General features: G+C 41.1%; 2 protein-coding genes across 2 annotated transcripts; one reads left to right on the top strand and one right to left on the bottom strand.

Moving 5' to 3' along the window:
- The first annotated feature begins 792 nt into the window (after nt 1-792).
- LOC140926390 (arrestin domain-containing protein 3-like) lies at nt 793-14,713 on the top strand. Its single transcript, XM_073376141.1, has 6 exons — nt 793-1,099; nt 9,281-9,507; nt 10,208-10,415; nt 11,640-11,794; nt 12,783-12,999; nt 14,340-14,713. Exons 1-6 carry the CDS (start codon nt 859-861, stop codon nt 14,711-14,713), a joined length of 1,422 nt encoding a protein of 473 aa, XP_073232242.1. The 5' UTR covers nt 793-858.
- A 646-nt stretch (nt 14,714-15,359) lies between these two features.
- LOC140928969 (microtubule-associated protein 1 light chain 3 alpha-like) lies at nt 15,360-20,244 on the bottom strand. Its single transcript, XM_073378781.1, has 4 exons — nt 20,075-20,244; nt 19,825-19,880; nt 19,357-19,463; nt 15,360-16,380 (listed from the first exon to the last, which is right to left on the bottom strand). Exons 1-4 carry the CDS (start codon nt 20,118-20,120, stop codon nt 16,218-16,220), a joined length of 372 nt encoding a protein of 123 aa, XP_073234882.1. The 5' UTR covers nt 20,121-20,244; the 3' UTR covers nt 15,360-16,217.
- Between the last annotated feature and the right edge of the window lie 15 nt (nt 20,245-20,259).

Below are 20,259 nucleotides of genomic sequence, written 5' to 3'. Positions count from 1 at the left end.
TTATTACCAACCGAAAGTCAACATTGCTGGATATTGGCAGGTTTTTTTAAGAGGAGATAGACGAAGTCGAGGTCGATAAAAATGCAAAGAAAGAGCGAGGCAAATATCCAGCCAACTTCCAAACTTGTTTGATCATTAAAGGATTATTATATCGCCTGAAGAGCTATTTTTCTGTGGGTGACCAAAGCGAGAAATCCCGGGCGGGCAATATTAAGGCCCATCTTGCTCGCGCGACTAGCCACTCAGAACAACACAGGATTCGATTTATTTTGCCGACTTGCGGAACAAGCCATATAATAATAGTATTTCTTGTCCGGAAACAGGATTCTCAGTCGGCCGATCAGAACCATGCAACGATTTATCACGAATAATACAAACTGGCACGTCAGAAGAAATTGCGTGAAAACGGGAAACGACTGTACTTATACGGGTGTTCAGTCAACAAGAAGAGCCAAGGGCGGATACCCAACTGTGAAATCTCCAACTCTATTAACCAGACCCGTGGGTACGCACTAAATCCAGCTTTCGCTAAACTCTATTCACCATTGGAGCATAGCGCACTGTATGCCTTGCGAACCTTTTTTTCTATTTTATTTGGAACGTTTGAGCAGTTAAATTTGTGTTGCACTCTTATCACAAGCCGCGGTTGCCAGAAATACTTGATAACGCCTCGCTCTGAACATCCCGCAAACGTAAGCCACAACAGCAATATTAAAGCTTTCTTGAAAAAGGTATACCGTACGTGCGCAGTTTTACTGTTGTTTATAATAAATAAAAACGTAACGTGTGAAAGCGCACGTTAAAAACGCTGTGCTATCATAATAATCATCGAAATGATTTGAATGACGATGACAAAACATGGGCAAAGTTGATTACTTCGTTGTTGAATTTTACGCAGGAAAAAGGACGTTTTACCCAGGGGAGGCAATAAATGCAGCCCTCTGTCTCAAGGTGAATAAGAAGTTGAAGTTACAGGGACTTCGGATTGAGTTCCATGGTGAAGCATACGTACACTGGAGGGAAAACGTCGGTGAGGCGAATAAGAGCTATAGCAACAGCGAAACGTACTTAGATACTTTGGCAACATTGTTTGGTAAAGGTGAGTGAAGGTGTGATCAAGTCACGTTCATTTCTCCGACGAGAATTCATCAGGTTGACAGGACCATTTCGTACTAAAATTGTTTTCTACGGGAGTTGATTCTATGTCAACTTGAAATTGAAATTATTCTTATCGTAATATGCACAAAGATTTCTGGATTTATTGGCAGCTGGCGCAAGGGGTGGGGGTGGATAAATGAGAAAATAGACCGGTTCTGTGGACATTTTTGAGCGCAACCGAAATTTGCTTTCTCCAGAAAAAGAACTACTAGCTTATTGGCGATTATCATGTCATCAATATGTCAACGACGTTTAAGGCTTCGAGGGCGCTTGCGCCTTGCTTTCCAAAATTTACATTATTATTCACTCAAAATATTCCTTTGCTTCTGATTAGCTAAAATCCTACGTCTAATTCTTCTTAACCAGCTAGCGTTGGCCAAATTTGGAAGACGTCTGCGATATCCAGGAAGTGGCGTCAATAGTACAGAATAATCGCCAGAAAAAATGAGCGGCATTGCATTTGATGCGTCTGATGCGTGTTGTTTGGGGGCTTTAGCAACGACGATGGCGACGACAACGAGAGCGTCATAAAAGCAATAGAGCGTTTTCACATGACGTCATGGCGGCCACATTGGTGTCCCAAAACAATGAAGCGGCGGCCATGTTGGTCTCCCAGACTAATCCTGAGGGAGTTGAACTCTTTTCTTATGCAAACGCTTTCTTTTGTTCCAATAAAATTGCGTTGATGCTGGCCACGTGAGTGAAAACGCCCCACAGGTTTATTGAGCAACACTACAAATTTGCACGTGCATTACACTTTTCTTGTTCATTTCTATGATCACGGTAGCCTGTGTACAGACGTCCCCGCTCCCTCAGGAAAAATCGGGAGAGGAGACGTCTGTGAATCGCCGTCGTTAATCGTGTTCCGGTATACATTTGTATAAATTAATTTTTTGTTCTTTCGCTGAAAGTTGAAAAGGCACAGATAGGTCGAAAAATAGCTCTGGCGTCTGTGTACAGCTAGCCGAACATCTTCACGCAATGTTCAACCAAAAATCCAGATATAAGATCTCTGATTTCAGTCAAGCCAGGTCAAGCATACCTCCCAAGATTCCATTAATGTATTTATTATTCGAAAGTTGAACCGTTGGTAGTTGTAGATTTCAGGTTCATCTCTGTGTGCATTCTTGCATGCGTAATGAGCCGTGAATTCACACGCGCTCCAGTTACGAAATTTCTACCAGCTCAGTTTCCCTGAATTTGATGTAAATGTCTTCTAAGACATTTAATCCATTCAAAGATTTTCAATCTGACCAAATACAGGGAAGTTCTCTTAAAATATTCACGCTCATTACGCATAGAGGAATGCCGATTTAAATTTGACACCAGTTACGGGAACGACTAACGGATTCATTTTTTCAAATAATCAATTCATTAAGAGAATCTTTTTGGGATAAGCTTGACCTGCCTTGCCTGTTAACGTTGGATTTTGTGTGCCTTCTCTTTTATTTACAATACCGACCGGAACAGACAGACGCACCCGCAACCGGTGCAGCAAACATCGGTGGTCTTAACTTCTCATGCCTTTTCGAGAGAGCCGAAATACAAATACCGGTAAACAAATATGAATATCTACAAAGGCTGAGCTTTTCCCCGGGGAATCTATTCTGAGGTTCATTCACCAATCACAACACCGGAAATTATTTGCGTCATGGCATTAATATTACAACCAATCAGAGGCTGTCCCCAACATTCCGGGAAAAAGGGGAAAACGATTATCGTCGGCGATTCACAGACGTCTCCTCTCCCGATTTTTCCTGAGGGAGGGGGGACGTCTGTACACAGGCTATGATCACGGCTATGATGTGAAAATGCCTAAACTCACGTTTTATGGAGGACGTGGACAAGCGGCGACGAATTTTTCTTTTTCTTTCTAAACTTAAGTGCGGTCCGCATGAAATCAACTCCAGGAAAATTCGCCTGCATTTTACATTTCAAGCGAGTTGGAATAAACGCGGAAAAGTTGAAAAAACGTGAATTCATTTTTAAAGTGACGTTTTCGCTGCCGTCGTCGTCATCTATGATCTGAAGACTGGAGATGTCGGAGGGTGTCATCCATCCTCCTCGGTCGATAACACCCTCCTCGATGGTCTCCAGAATTCTTCAGATCATACTCGGCCTTTTCCAATAATTGCTAGATAATAGTACAATACGCATCGCATGAAACATGCTTCGACTTGTGACAAAAAAGTCAAAAGATTCTTTTTTCAATTCTGTCTTGCACTGGGCACAAATGTAGCCTCAAACAATCATGATGGAGAGGCTCCTTTAAGACTTTTTGGAGCCAGGAGATATATTCAAGAGATTTTTTTCTCAACGAGGAATAGCGGCAAACTATTATAAACTTACTTGGGGTAAAGGTTATAGTAAATGTTCTTTCCTCCGGTTTCAAGAAAAGTTAAGTCTGCTCGTTGGTCTCAGCAAACGCCAACGCCGTGTACAAATTAACGATTCAGTTTCCATAATTACCGAGCGAATCGATAAGGAGCAACCATATATTCGCAAAAATCCGGCTAAACACTTTATTCCATCTTTCTAGCCCTTTGAAGCTTGGCTCTTTCAGCGTTGATGTAGTCTAGTTCTACCCTGAGTGTCACCGAAAAGGGGCCCCAGTATTCGCCGAGATGCTGTGGCAGTCTCCTGCGACCGATCCGCGAACTTCTTAAAATGATAAGGGGAGACTGGAGAGGAGCAAAGTGCGACACTGCTTATTAAGGGGGCCAAAACTTACATTGCCCGATACTTGCGCGTTCTCTCTGCAGCTATTGTTTCTCCTTAATTTTGGGGAAGGAAAACTCGTCCCCAGAGCTTCTCCCTAGGGAAGAGTACGCGAAAGTACACTCACCTTCCCTTTTCATCTCAGCTCTTTTGCTCCTACTAAATTTCGCGCACGACTGTTTCTTTAATTATTTTTTTTTCTTTCTTAGGTTGTTCACTAACAGTTTTCATTTACAGATGAGTGGTTTTATGTAGTTTCTAGAATGAATTGTTATTTCCTCGCATTCAGGTCTTTATAAAGACCACGACATAAACGCAAAACATAAAAGTTTACAACTAGCTACTTACCCATCTATGAACCTACTTATCCCATCTAGTTTTTACCTTTCCTTACACGACTACTTAAGTTCAAGGGTGGTCATCGCTGGGGGTGGCTGCGAGTCATGATAATCTCCACTACATATAAAATGCTCCCACACGGCGTACGTACTTATAGCCTCTGACAACCAAGACCAGCTCCTGGCCTGCTCGTATGGCTTAGTTTTTAATTTCTAAGCTCGATTTAAAACCTTTAAAGCCTTGAGGCCATATCCAGTCATTTAGAGGCTTCCGTAGACGGAATAGGTCATCTCATCTCATCGGCCAGCTACCACCAGCCTTAAGCTAGAAAGGTGTTGCCCCGCCATGGTCCGTCAACCTCACGAAGGGGCATAGGGGAAAAACCGACAAACAAATCGACAACTCTGCAATATGCAACAAACAGAAATCTCCTGCCCTTAAGCTGGGCACTTAGAACATCAGGACATCGACACCAAGCTTTTTTGATGATCCACGCAATACAGCACTCATCATCTAAGCAGACTGCAAATGGACATTGTCGCTCTTGAAGAGACGAGGCTGCCAGATTCAGGATCTATCAAGGAAATATATGTCACATTTTTCTGGCAGGTGAAATCACCAGATGAGACAAGTGAACAAGGCATTGATTTTGCTGTCAGGAATACCTTGCTGGGATCCATTATCCCACCTGCAGATGGAAGCGAAAGAATTTTGTCACTACATCCGCATTCATCAGTGGGTCCGGTCACTCTAATCAGTGCCTATGCTCCACGTCTGTCATCCCCAGGAGAAGCAAAGGACAAATCCTATAACGAACTGGTCACCGCCATCAAGGCAATCCCTGAGAAAAAGCTGCTGTTCATTCTAGGCGAGCTAAACGCCAGAGTTGGTGAGGATCAAAGCCTCGCTTGCTTGGCTCATTTCGGTACTAGCCGAGCCTGTGCCCGCTGGAGCTATGCTGTCATCACAGTCCATGCTTCGGTAACACGTTATTCAATACCAAGACCGAACACTGAATTGGAGACACTCAAGATCTTAGCACTGGCACCAGTTTGACCTGATCCTCAGCAGATGCTCCAGTCTTTCAAGCATTAAGATCAGGCGCAGTTTTCAGGGTGCTGATTGCGATACGAACTCTTCCTTAGTGTGCAGCAAAGTAAAACCGCGAACAAGGTAGGTGGATAGCAAAAAAGAAGAGAGAAGGCCACGCATTGACAACAGCAGACTCCGTGAACAGACTAAAGTGGAGGGATTTGCAAGTGCACATGAAGAATCTTTTCCAGGCCTGCCCGATGCTAACGCATGCGATAGATGGAAGCATTTTTTTGATGCACATCTTCATTGTAAATAAGTGTTATCTTTTCGACTTCTGCGCAAAATAAAATATCTATCTATCTAATGCTGTTCACAGCGCCACCTTGTCCATTTTGGGCGGGAAGACCAACCAGATTGCTGACCTGTTTGAGTCCCACTCCGAAGAGATGCAACCATTCATTGATGAAATGAGGAGGGCCTTCTCTAAGCCGCTCGAAGCAAAGTCCAGCAGACCGCCAGGGGGTGCGCAAACGACTACTGGCTTCAGCTCTGCTCTCAGATAAGGTCAGTAGCTGAGACAGATATTAGGGGGATGTATGATAGAGTTTCGCTCCCGTGTATGAAGGGGCTACTTTAGTTCCCGAACTAAAGAGCAAGAGTGGCGCAGTGGTGAGAGCAGTCTCCTTCCACCAATGTGGCCCAGGTTCAAATCCTGGCGTCGACGCCAAATGTTGGTTGAGTTTGTTGTTGGTTCTCTCCTTTTCTCCGAGAGGTTTTTCTCCGGGTACTCCGGTTTTCCCCTCTCCCTAAAAACCAACACTTCCAAATTCCAGTTCGATCGGGAACTCTCGAACACATTTCAACCAGTTCGCATGAACTCCTAAGCGTCCCTGGATAAACAAATTATAATTACAATTACAATTTTACAACGATAACCCTATTCTTCAAAGATTACTGAAGACCTGCTCTAAATTTCTGAGGATAAGGAGAACACTCGCGTACGTCTGTCGTTTCGTCCAAAGTGCTAGAGAGAAGAACTTCAAGACAGGGCCTATTACCCTTCAAGAATGGAAAGACTGTTAGAATCAACACTTCAAGTGGAGCCAAATTCACTTAGAATCCTCTGTCATTGACGAGAAGTTTTTTCAAGCCTGGACAACAACGGAATAATTCGAGCTCATTGACGGCTCGAAGTGGATGCTAGATGGTTGCCACAAGAAATGAGAAATCCTGCTATTCTACCAAGCGGTCATCTACTTTTCCAGTTGCTACTACGTCATTTACACGGAAAGCGTGGACATTTTGGTAACAAAAGCTTAACTCATGAAGACGGAAGAAATTAATGGATCACAGAAGTCCGCAGCATGTCTAAAGCTCTCACTGCAAAGTGCATCAGGTGCAAAAACCTTCGCAAGAAACCGCTGGACCAGCTAATGGGGCATATCCCATTTTTACGAGTGACAGCAGGGATTCTTCCCCTTTCCAACACCGCCATTGACATGTTTGGCCCTTGTATATCAAGCTCAATCGGGCGGCAAGGGAAGTTGATGGCTTTCCGTCGTTTCGCGAGCTTGCATGGCCACCGGTGTGTTTGTTGGTCGGACCGTAGAACAATTTTACGGGTGCGCAAAGTTACTTAAAGGAAATTATGCAGAGCTGGAACATTCCCAAGATTCATGGTGTTCTATACCTGAAAAATTCCCCTTTAATTTCAAATGGTAATGGAATATAGCTCACGCAAGTCATCAGAATGGCGTCGTGGAAGCTCTCATCAAGTCCGTCAGACAGAGTCTCCTCTCTCTCCTAGGAAGTACACAAGATCGAGTAAACGAATTTTGGAAATGCTGGATGAGGCACTTCGCACCAAAAAAATTTATTACCAGGGAACAAGTGGTTCCGAACCACATAAATGTTCAAGTTGATGAATATTGAATGTTTAATTACCTTAGCGCCGACACCTTGACTTTGCGCGACGCGGGGAAAAAGGTCAGGTGACTGTTATTTAAAAGCAAGATATTCATTCTGCAACTTACATTTTCAATTTGTCACTGATCACGCATCCAAGATACGAAGCTAACTAGCCATAGCCGCGTATGGAACACAAATTGTAAGTTAATATTTGTCAGTCATCGCTTCAACCGAAATTGATTTGTACAGTAGGCCCTTTTTGTAATACTACTAGGACGACACATTCGGACGCCACGATTCGAATTGGTATTGTCAATAGCAAATAAATTCCAAGTGCGTAAAACTCTGTTAGTGGTTAATCTTCAACTACTAGTAGCCCTTTCACACACAGGAGCGAAACAGATGGTATTAAGCAGGTCTTAGGTCCAACGAAGAAGAAAACTGCCCCTCTGAAGTCCGCCACAGGCCGGGGCTCATCCAAGATCGGGCGAAGCAGTTGGAACGCTGGGTGCAGCACTACTCAGAGTTTTACCCCAGAGAGAATGTAGTAACAGACGAAGCCCTAAACGCAATCAAGTGCCTTCCTGAGGAGCTTGACAGTGATCCAACCCTTGGAGAGTTAAACAAAAAGGCTCTCGACTGTCTTTCCTCTGGCAAAGCACCTGGAAAGGACACCATCCCTGCCGAACTCCTGAAGTGCTGCAAAGGAAACATCAACGATCTCTGAGCTGCATGAGATCCTTTGTCTCTGCTTAGAAGGTGTCAATTACCATAGGACATGAGAGATGCAAACATCGTCACTCTGTACAAGAACACGCAACACTACGGCTACATTGTTTACACAACTGAAACAGAGACGTTTGTACTACCTTTTTGGCCATAATGTGAGAATGGACGACAGCCAGATCCTAAAGGATCTCCTTTATGGCGAATTTGCTCAGGGAAAGCGCCCCACTGGCAGGTTCCAATTACGCTACAAAGACGTCTGCAAGGGGCACCCGAAAGCCTCAGGCATTGACATCAACGAACTGGAAACCTCGGCTTCAGAACGTTCAGCGTGGAGGCAGGCAACGAAGCAAGCCCTTTCTGAGTTTAAAGAGACACTTTCGGAACAGGCTGAGACAATTAAAAAGGGACAAACGAGGAATGCCCGAAGTAAGACCAGCAACGAATTACATCTGCTGACTGCGCGAAAGGGACAGTCATTCCCGAATTAGTCCTTCCAGCCACGCAAGTCGCTGTTCGAGAACCACCAATCACAGTGCGACACCATAGTCCTTCGATACTATAGGATGCCAATACATATAACTACCCACTAACCCGCCCACCTACCTACTTGTATGTGTAATCAAATGGTGACGGGTGAAATTAGGGAATAATTTCACGCGCGTTTTGTCCAAATCCTAATAATTTCCCGAGCCTTTAGCTATTAATAACATGGGTGACGAATTACGTTAGCAATATTGGATTTTTGACATGTTTATCCTGGATCGTATCGATCGAGAGCTCCACTCTCTCAAATGTTTAGACCTTAAATTTGGCTTATAAAGTTCAGAATTTTTCAGACTTTTTCGGCAAAATACCTGTTAGAATCCTTCTTGATGTTCTTTTGTGTGTTCAGGTTTTCTAAAACGTCTTTTTGTGCCTTGACATCTTCATTCACGGCATTTTAAAACTTCGTCGCCATCTTGACACTTAGACGTACGGAAGGGTTGCCATGGCAATTTTGTAATTTCACATGTGAAATTACAAATTAACGCTGAAATTTCGCGCCAAAATTAAGGCGTATTTCGTCACCTATGATATTAGCCTAGTAACCTACTGTTTCGTTCAGCAGGCCCATGTTCGAGATGGGACTCATGTTTTAATTTACTTCCCTGTATTAGAGATTTTGTTGCGCGAATATTATATGTTGCCAGACCAAGTGCCTTTGTAGAGAATCCTCGTACTCAAGGCTTGTAATTTGTTCGCAATTGGTTATTAAGTGGCTGGTCTTTGATTTGGAAAGGAACCTCAATCCATCTCAATACCCTGACTATTTACCTGCCTCCCTGCCTACTTATAAACGTACCTACCATCCTACCTACATTGTACCTGCATGTCTATCTTCATTCATTTGCAGACCTAGGCCAAAGTGGCGATGACCCAGTTCTCCAGCCTGGTGAATACTCTTTTCCATTTCAGTTCTTAATCCCAAATATAATTATGCCGGCTTCAGTGGAGTTAAAACATGGTCATGTACGCTACTGGTTGAAAGGAATTATGGACCGTCCATGGAGATTTGATATCATCACTATAGCGGCTGTTACCATTTTAAAATACGTGGACATCAATATTCCTCAGCTTTTGGTGAGTTTTCAATAATATAACTACCTAGAAATGCGTGTCTCTTGGCCGAACCCCGTGAAACTCAAGGAAATGCTCCGACAGGAGGACACAAAGGTGAAACAGCCAACAAAAGTGAAAAGGTATCACTTGACTGAGACTCATACCCAAGATCGACTGCAGCATCGGGACGGCTTTGTCACTTCACCACAAAATCCCGCAACTTTACCCAAAAACGCCGTTTGAAGCTTTCAGCTAGCCTAGTCGAGACGTGTTCTGAACTACCCACCCATAAGTGGGTCCGAATACGATGGTTTTAACTAGTTATTACCTTTTAAACAAGAGCTTGAGAATGCTAAAGAGAATTCTTGGAAGGCCTAAATATTTTCATTTGGCGTGAAAATTTGCTTTAGAGGAAATAATATTTTTAATTATTGCCATGATTACATGTTCGTAATCAATATGCAAATATACTTCTTTCAGCAGGTGTAGCCTATAATTTCAGGTATCATCATTGCATTTGGTTCAAAGTGTACATTTTGAAATCGCGGAGAGGAGGCAACAGGGTATGAACATCACGAGATTGCAAAACTGTGAAAATTACGACCTAATTAAGGGACCCTAATCATAGCAGATCGAGGTCTCAATCAGATTTTTCTTTTAAAATTAGTATTTAAAATAAGTATTCCCATGCACAACTTGATTCTTATAATTATTTTCTTAGCGACCTTGTCAGAAGGAAGAAGATCGTAACGTGGGATTTCTTTGCTGCGTTTCTGGCTCACTTAGCACTACTTTCTGTACTGACAGAGGAGCGTACTGTCCAGGAGAGTCTATTCGTGTCTCGACGGTCATAGACAATAAGTCCAAAAATGAAGTTGTTGGTCTGAAGATACAACTTCTTCGAATCATCGTCTTGATTGCCTCTTGTGGTGGGTAACTGAAAGATTTCATACTTACGAATTAGGTTATGTTTACACTCTAGCTGACAGCCCTTACCCCAGCACGAGAACCATACCCGACAGGGCTTCAGATCTGACATAAAAGCCATGATTTCGGTGCTATTTCCTGTAACAAAGCGATCGAAGCTGCGCTGTAACGATCTTGAAAGTGTGAGCATCACATATCGAATAGGTTCTCTGCACATTTTGGTGCAAAGTGAACCGAAATTCGGACCGTAGCAGAAGTGAAGGAGCAAGGTCTGGAATCCTTTGAGGTGGAAGTAAATTGGCGAACCCCTCAGGCACGATGTTTGATGTTTGTAAACGACCTATTCCATTTGCGTGCCTTTGCTGTTGGTATATACGGGGATGGCGTTTCGTGTCGACTCGAAAGGCTATCCAGTTTATTAGTCTATTAGTGTAGACATGGCCTAAGAAAGTGATTAGTGGCACAGAGGTAATTCTGATCAATGAGAAACTACTAAAGTTGCATGATAGAATTAATTATATAAAGATGGTATTTTAATGTACGAGGCTGAGTATGATATCAAGATATTCCTTTATCTGAGAAAGGGCTATCTGTAGGACCTAAACTCTGCGTTGGATCTGCATGCAAAACATAATTGTTCCTATCATACCCGGCGGTCTATTCCTAGTGATATTACCCAAGAAGAAGTTTTCGTTCTAACTCAAACGTGTGTATAATGTTATGAAAAAAATATAAAATAGCACTGAAGAGATGACTTACATTGGGAAAGTTATTTAAACTTTGATTTCCTGCCATTTTGTTACTAATAATAACTTATAAAACATAAGGCTCATGTGGGGCATTATCTCTTTTACGCTATTTCTCATAACCATCATCTAATAATTATCATTATCATTCGATTCAACTTTTTTCCTTTTCATTGGCCGAGAGCCACCACGTGACCTGCAAATAACCGCCCACAAATAATATAATGGTCTGCTCATGCGCAAAGTCGTCCAATTGTGTTTGGCTGCAAATAATATTCTGCTCATGAGTAAATGAAACCACACTTTTCTCCTTCTTGCAATCGCTCTTGCCTGAAAATGGCAGATCGCCTCGATCGTTTCCCAAAGATATTCAAAAAACAAACTCGATGGTCAATGATAATGACCTGCTTGCCACCGACAATTCACGATATTTTGCTCAACCTCCTCCAATGACTGTTAATTATTTTGATATATTTGTAGGAACGGCTACACACTGGGAAGATAAAGTTGCATCCATCTCTAAGGAAGGAGTAAAGCCTGGAGACACTTTAGTATCACAGCTGCAACTGCCAGTTCCCTCTGTACCTCAAACTATGCAAAGCTGCAGTTGTTTGAAGATATCATATCTCCTAAGGGTAATATACTCAATATCTGTTCATGGTGATTTGTGAGAAAAGTCGTCTCTGTGAGATGTTCTTAGAGAACAGTCACCTTGCTTCTAACTTGAGGCAGCATTTGAGGTGCTGTAAAATGCCTGGGTTTGAGTTACGGGAGTAGTATAGTGAGGATGAAGTTAGCCGTTTTTGAAATTAGATGTCATTAATAGGTATCGCATTAAGATAACGTAACTCTCTCCTTCGATGTCGTGCCCAGTATTACTGGCTTGTGAGGTCTTAGCAAAACGATTTGGTTGGCTACTCACTGAGGACAAAAGTGAACATGAGTAGGAAAGGCAAACAAATGAGGACGACGATAGGGAAAGCTGATGATGATAATGGTGATGATGACAAGAAGTCAGTTGTAGGAGCTGGAAGAAAAACGATAAAAGATGAGGCGAGGGTGGAGGGAAGCCAAAGAAAAAGAAGGAAGGAACTACTATGAAGAGGAGGCACAGGAGGTGGATAGATGGCGCGATTGTACTGTGACTTATTACCTTGAATGATCGCCATAAAACGTATTAAACTTGGACGACTAACTACAAGGCGTCTGTTCTAATCAATGTTTCATCTCATCTCGAGAGCTTAAGGACACAGTATATACTGTTCGCTGTTTTGTTGTGTACAAGTATAATTTTTCAAGTTGAAGAATCCACAGTTAATGTTATTGGAATTATAATGGCCATTTACACATCATAGCAAACGACTATTTTTTGACGAGCAGCAAAAAAGACGTTGTTGCAAATAAACCGTGAAGTTTTCAAATAAGGTGGCTAGGACTATAAGCTCTCGTTTATAGCTCTTGTTGGCTCCCTGACTGCACGCCTCCATTATACTCCATTATAAGGGCGTAGGGTTGGCATTATTTACATGCAACCCAGAAACCATTTTATGTGACTTAAACTCGAGAACGTGAAAAGGTAATCCATCCTATGGCTTAATTATTTTTCTTAAAATCTCTCAACAGCTGAAAGTTAGAGTGAAGGGTGCCTCCGACTCAAAATTGTACATTCCTATCATTATTGGCACTCTTCCATATCGGCCCTATTTTCCAGCCCAGTACCTGCCGTCAGATGCTGTTTTATCCACTAATACTCCACCACTGACAGGACTAAATGGAACCTCAGTGTATCTACCAGCCACCTCGCAGAAAGGTGACAAGGCTCCGAATTCTCCAAATGCTGGTAAGGAACCTTCTTGTGTTCATCGTGATATATTACCTGTGGTTGGTCCACTAATTAATTACGCATTAGATCATATATTTGAATGCTATTTTGCGCCTAATAAATAATAAATAATAATAATAATTATAAATCATTATTATGTTTTATTACAGGAGTCGATTACTTTTATTATTATAATAATTATTATTATAATTGTTAAGAAGAAAGCACTGGGATCAGGCCCTAGTTGTTTAAAAGATAGTTAACTCTATCCTTGTATATATTTATGCAGAGGACAATGCAATTGCTTGATTCCTCCTAATACTCATCAATTGGATTGTGATTTATCTGCAGTGGAAAGCGCTATCCAACTTTTGAACAACTGGGGTCACTTATCAGTGGAACCAATCGCATTGTCCTCTGGATAGAGTTATCCACATTTTGAGCAACTGGACCCACTAGGGTGGTGCAGACTACACTGTTCTGATGTGGTTGCCTCGTACCCTGACGTCACTCTCTCCATGAAAATTTGCGCGCAAAGGAAGACGGGAGAGGAAAACGTGCGAGCACCTCCCTTCTTTACCCTTCCCATGGTCTCTTGCGGTTCTTCACCAGTCACTCGCGTTTCGCACTCGCCTGCCTCTATGCGAAACCAACTAATGTGCCATAAGATTATGACCTTCATTAGGTTTTCTTTGAATTGGGTACTTTGGTTTTCTCCTCGCTTCCGAATGCAGACCTACAGTTGTTTTAATTCCCGCTGTCTCCGCAGAGAGAAGGGGACTTAGTTGGACTTCAAAAGTCTGCATTCTCCGGCGAGTTTACCCATTTCGCCATAAATACCAACATTTCCATAATGGCTAAATAATATTTCGATCTTAAAACCTGCCCCTAGCTACATTTTTGTGGGTAAGCCGAGAAATTAAAGTTGCAATTAGGAGAGAAATTTCTCCATTACATGTTGTGGAGGCACCACATGGAATGATCATACTCGTTTACGAGTGTCATGATGTAGCATTATTTATCCGGGAGTGGTTCTGCTATAGGACAGTACAGTGAAACAATTTTACGAATAAGAACTTGATTTATGGTTGGCAATTAAATACTGAGTTTCAAATATAATGGTTATCAAATTAAGATGGTTTATCGAGGCATTTTTAACAGAAACAGTAATAAAGAACAAAATAAACAAACAAACATGGTGTAACATTTCTTTTTCTCAGTTTTAGCTCCTCGCCCGTACCAAGAGAGTATTGTTTAGAAGTCTAGAGCGTCCATAAATAAGGAGGGCAATAAAAAGACCTTGGGTGATAAGAATTTCAATGCCAACTGTGCACCAGGGCCTGCTTCATTTTCTTAAGACAAAAGTACGGCTAGCTTCAAAGTAGTGGCAAAAGCTACCAAGAATCGTGCAAAGGAGCCTTCAGAAGAACCTGCACGGAAACGTGCCAAGGGACCTTCAGAGGTCATCTATAGGACGTTAGGGAATCCCGCAAAAGAAACGTTTAGAGGCCATGCATTAGACAAACTTGCAAAGGAACTTGGCGTCAGAGGTCATGCATTGAAACCATCAGACAAACGTGCAAAGGAAACTTCAGAGAAACCTGCAAAAGAGATGCACAGGAACGAGCAAAGGAACTGTACAGAAACGTGGAAAGGAACTGCGTGCAATGTGAGAAAAGAAACCTTCCTATTCCCCCTAACATCACACCTGGTTGAACTTGTTTTCGATTGATAAAAATCTGCCGCAAACCCTTCTTGGATCAGGTTCACGGGAAGGAGTCGGTGACAATGCACTGGCTGTCGAAAACAAGTGATTTCTAGAGTTTATTCCATTTATTCTTAATCGGAATAAGGTAATTTGAGATGTGAAAAATAGCCATCAAGCCAGTGAAAATACCTCGGGAGGTGCCATGGCGCTTGTTAGTAGATAGGTCTTGCAATTGCTCAATGTGTTAGATGCTTAGCATCATTCAATCCTTTATAAATTTTCTGGGGGTGGGGAGAGGGGCTTGATCACTTACTTCAACCAACTTTTTAGGTGTAGCGGGGTTCGTACAGATTTTGGATCCAAAATTCAAGACTTTCTCCAGACTTTTTACCAAAACAATGATTTCTCTTTTCACACTCAAGGTTATCAAATAGTTGATCAACAGAGACATACAAAAACGCAGGAACCAAGCTATTTTCATGATGCACTGCAAACGCACAATGACCATGTTTAAACCCAGGCATAAGAGGGTTCTGGTTCTGAAACTTCTCATTCTGTGATTGGATGTCTTTGTTACAGGCGAGACTGAATGAGGTTTGACCAAGGGAAAAAATTCACTTATTAATTACTTGTAGCTTTGAAACAAAAACAACAAAACAACAATAACAACGACAACTCCAGACTTTTTAACATTTTTCCAAACGTCTTCTCTGGACTTTTTCCAGGTCTAGAAAATTGCTTTGCAAATTTTACGACTTCTTCAATTTTTAATAAATCAAGATTGTGTACTAACCCTGGGTGTGGATTTAACTCATTGTAATTAGTAAATCATTAAAACAGATCAGCTCATAGAACTCGTAGATTTTAATAACTTACGTGAATCATAACCTGGATCAATACTATTTAGAAACTGTGTACGACTAATTACACGCAACTCCTCCATACTACTGGTGAGAGGGAGGGGATTAAAATACGTAGATTTACTACTCTCTAGCTGCATGATGCAATAGCTTATGAAAGATTTAGGATCATGACCTGTAGAAAGCTTAACAAGGAGAAGATTACATAAACAATGCTCTAGTTGCCATAAAGGCTGCAAAGTGTTAAGCAAAAAAAAAGAGCACGATGATAGTTGTACAAGACGTTTCAGTCTCAAAAAGTTCATTTTTCCTTTAAAATGATTACAGTATTTTAGAAGGACCCAGGGGCAATTTTACATTTACTTATAGTGCATCTATTTTTAAAATTAGGTTACTTTATTTTGCATTAAAGCGGTAGATAATTCAAAAATTACATTAATGCATGTAATTAACTATTGTATATTGTTAATCCCTTTGAAAAATGCACTACATACAATGTACAAACAGTAAAAGTGGTTAATATGATACATTTCTACAGCAAAAACAGTAATAGGTTATATATATTGCCTCCCTCTCTTAACTGTCACAGGTCAATGCTAATTACACTTAGTACAATTTTCAAAACTATTTTTACCCACGCATTAAAAGTATACTGTCTCATAAATAATTCAAGAGCCAAATGTTTCTTGTGATGCATACACCATGTAGATAAATCCATCCTCATCTTTTTCATCTTTGTAAACCTCTCCTACAGTGATCGATATGCTGACCAGATTTTTTTCGTTGATAAGAAGGAAGAATGCTTGTGTTGGACTCAGCTGCAGTCTTTTCCTACATGGAAAAATGTCAGTAGAAAAGAAAGATCAAGTCATATGTCTCTCACTTATATTAGCAACAATGATTAGAACCAAGAAACAGAAAAAGGGCTCCAAAAACTTGAGTTTTTTGGCAAATTATTTTTTTATGAACCATGAATAACATCTGAGTACTCTCACTGTTGCATTTTAAGAGGTAGCAGCATGTTTTCAACTAAAATACTGATGAAAAAATGAAAGATGGTAAATTTTAAGCTCGGGGAAACAAATGTGAAAATGAATTAATCAGCATGTCACAAGCGTGCAGGGACCAAGAAAAAATCTGAGTCCCTGACAAGAATCGAACCTATGACCTCCCAAACACTGGGCGGGTGCTCTATCCACTTGAGCTATGGAGAACTCATGGAGAGCGAGGCCATATACATGTACTAGGATCATATTTGACATGCATCATGCATACTGCAAGGATTATGTCAGTGTTGTACTGTGTGGTGAAAGAATGAAAGATGGTAAATTTTAAGCTCGGTGAATCAAATGTGAAAATGAAATCAGCATGTCACGAGTGTGGGCCAAAGAAAAATCTGAGTCCCACACAGGATTCGAACCTATGACCTTCCAAAAACCGGGGGGGGGGGGGGGGGGGGCTCTATCCACTTGAGCTACAATACTGATATCTTAAAAGTTGAAGATCAGGTCTCTTGCCAAAGGAGATAGACTATCGTGCTGCTCTGAAGGGAAAGACACAGACACCCTGTCCCCCAATTATCTGACCAAACAGCAACGTTACTTTATCAAGACAATAGACAACGTTAGCATTGACACAGTTGGAACTTTACGACAACGAATTTTATACCAATTGGGCACATTGTGCATCAGTTGTGTACAGCAGCACATGCTCAACTCATTCGGCCAAGTTATATTTTTGATGAGTTTCCGTCAAAAAGTTGAGGTGGTGGGAGCAATTTTGTAAAGGTTAATATTCCTTTTTTGAAGCTGTATGGTCAGTTTGAAACGGTTCACTCCTCCCCAACAAATAGCTGCTTACATTCAAACCACATTTCCTTTCCCTGATTTTGAGCAAGTCATAGATAAAATTTGTTTTCCTGGAACTGTTTCGTGTGCACATTACATCTTTTAACATGCCGTCCAATAACTGCACGCATTCTATCGTATCATGTGTGGTGTTGAGTTGTCTCCTAGAAAGCCGTATTTGTCTTGACATACAGATTGTAGTTTTTGCTTCGAATATTTGACCACCTATCCAGGCTGGGAAGAGAATTTGATGTCCAATTAACACAGTATTTGTTTTCTTTACTTGTAATTCGAATGCTCTTTTTAGAGACTCATGCATCTACAACTGTGACAAGAACCGATGAACATTGCTGATAGTATAACAATTAGCTGTTTCCTGTCAAAAAACATATTTCGGCAATGGAAAACTTACTGGCGATCTAGCTTTTCTAGCAGCAAGCAGTGTACTGATCAAAGTCGTCTATTTCAGTGCCAAGAGTGCTTTCTAGTTTTTGCCATGGAAAACTTTAATCTTTGATTCAACATTTATGAAAACAAAACAAAACCCTTCCCATCTGATGCAACTGGATCATGGGGGCTTACTCTGTTCAAAAACTGACATCTCAATAAGCAGATATATGACTTGCCATTTCTGTAGGCTGATAAAAAAACTGTAGAGGTATGTGGTTTGAATGTGAGCTGCTGTTTGTTGCAGAAGAGCATTGCATGACTAGACAAATACAGCTGCGAGGGAGACTAGGTAACACACTCATAGCAGATCTAGTGCCTTAAAACAATTTTAGTAATGTGGGTAAATTTTGTGATTACAGTAATGTCTTATAACCATCAAAATGGGCAAACCAGTACCTTCATGGTCTGGGTAAATGTTAAAAAAAATTCAGCCCTGGTAAATGTTGTCCTTGAATCACTGAAAAATGGCCACGAAAGCCTGAAATTGGTATCAAAGATGGCTTTGAAGAAACTGAACACAAATTTGGGACCATTCCACCCAGAAAACCAGGAGTACCTTTTCAGATGTTCTGTTGCTCCTGGAAATTTTTTGCTGGCACTACGATTCAAAAAGTCATGTTCTATCTATTTTTTTTCCAAACGGATTTTCTAGAAACTTTTTGTAAATCATTTGGTGAACAACCAGGGTATTTGGTTGGTGGTGGTAGAGAAGGGATCATGGTATTTTGTACATAGTTGTGGGATGTGGAGTGAGGGAAACCAGGAGAAAAATACCAAAATAATAAGGGTTAGGAGGGGGTTCCAAAGTCTGAAGGAGAATATCTAAACATACCATAGTCCCCTTCTACAGAAATTATGACCATTCCCTGCACATGCTCTGATTGGTCAATTACCTATTTACTATATTTGCCAATGGGAGAATGATTACAAAACCTAGCACACGCTCAAAGCCATACGTGTCACTTTCTAATATTCTACAGTGGGAGACTTTTCTTTTTTTTACCTCAGAGTTGACAAGATTTTTGTCTTAATACTGAGAGAAAGTTTACCATTAAACATAACGAAAAATGTTTTCAATCCACTTTGAAGGACTAGTTATTCAGCAAAACGATTGTTTTGAAAGAAAAAAATTTGCAAAGAGTGATTTGCACATGCAAAGGGTGAGCAGATGACAGCACCCATGTCATTTCCCAGCTATTTGTGAGCAAAAAGTTGTCTTCTTTTGATAACGACATAAAACACATGATAAATTGCTCAGTGTGTACTATTGAGTTATAGTTGCACTTGGGAAGATTGCAAAGCACTCAAGAAGCTAAAGTCGCATTCTTCGACTCTGGGCTTCTTTCGTGCTTAGCAACCTCCCGCGTGCAGCTTGTTGAGCCGTTTACCAGTGTTATTTTACTTGCTACCCTATGATAGATATTTTAGGTTCTTTTTGTCTTGGGAAACCTGTGCCATATTTGCCAGAAGCACCCCTCTGTTTAAATCCCTCTGCCGAAAATCACCTTACCTTATTATGCTTGACAAGCTACTCATGGTGAGATCCGATGGAACTAAATACTTGATTTTGTCAAGAACAGGTAGACTTTTTTCCGTTTTGAGTCTTTCCACGATGACCTTTGAAATCAAGAAAAAGCATGTTACTAAAATGTACAACATAAAATTCTTGTCATAAGTGAAACGCTCACAAATATAGATAAATCCACTCTCTACCGAATGCCCGCTTACAGAGGCAAGAATGTTTAGTATGATTCTCCGATCTGCCACGTATAATTTCGCGAGACTGTTTGTGCAAACATGCACAAACCATCTTAAAATATGAGCTTAAACGATGGCCAAATATGCAACAGGAAAATAAATATAGTTGCAGCTACAATAACCAGCTTGTACTTCAAAATGAAAGGTTTTTTGTTACCTGGAACAATAACAGACATTAGTGTTAAGCTAAGCACATGCATTTACATACATTTTTCCTTACCGGAACTTTGTCGGGGTATTGGCGGACGATAGACTCAGAATCTCTCTTTCTTGCGGCTACATTTAACACAAAACAGCAAGACGTTAGTAAAAGAACGCGAAAACTGCCAAGTGAGACAAAAACAAGACATAAAAGTATTTGTTTTCAAGCGATGACGGGTGACGAATTATTCCGCCAATGCACATCGCGTCGCCTTCACCAAACCATTTTGCGCCAAAAAAGTCCACAAATGTAATTTTGTTTGGCTTACAGAAACTTTTTCTTTGCTTGAACGGCTTGCTCGTTTGTCCACTCATCCTTGACAGTGTTAAGTATCAAATTCGGTACTTTTCCAAGCAAAAAACACCCCAACTGAAAATAGCGACAATTGCTGGTTTGTTTTGTTTTGGTTTTTCCAGTCGATTCTGATTGCGTCATGAAAAAAAGATGGCGGCT

This window comes from Porites lutea, chromosome 2 (genome assembly GCF_958299795.1).
Source record: "Porites lutea chromosome 2, jaPorLute2.1, whole genome shotgun sequence".
Classification (NCBI taxonomy): domain Eukaryota; kingdom Metazoa; phylum Cnidaria; class Anthozoa; order Scleractinia; family Poritidae; genus Porites; species Porites lutea.
This window is presented reverse-complemented; position numbering and strand designations above follow the sequence as displayed.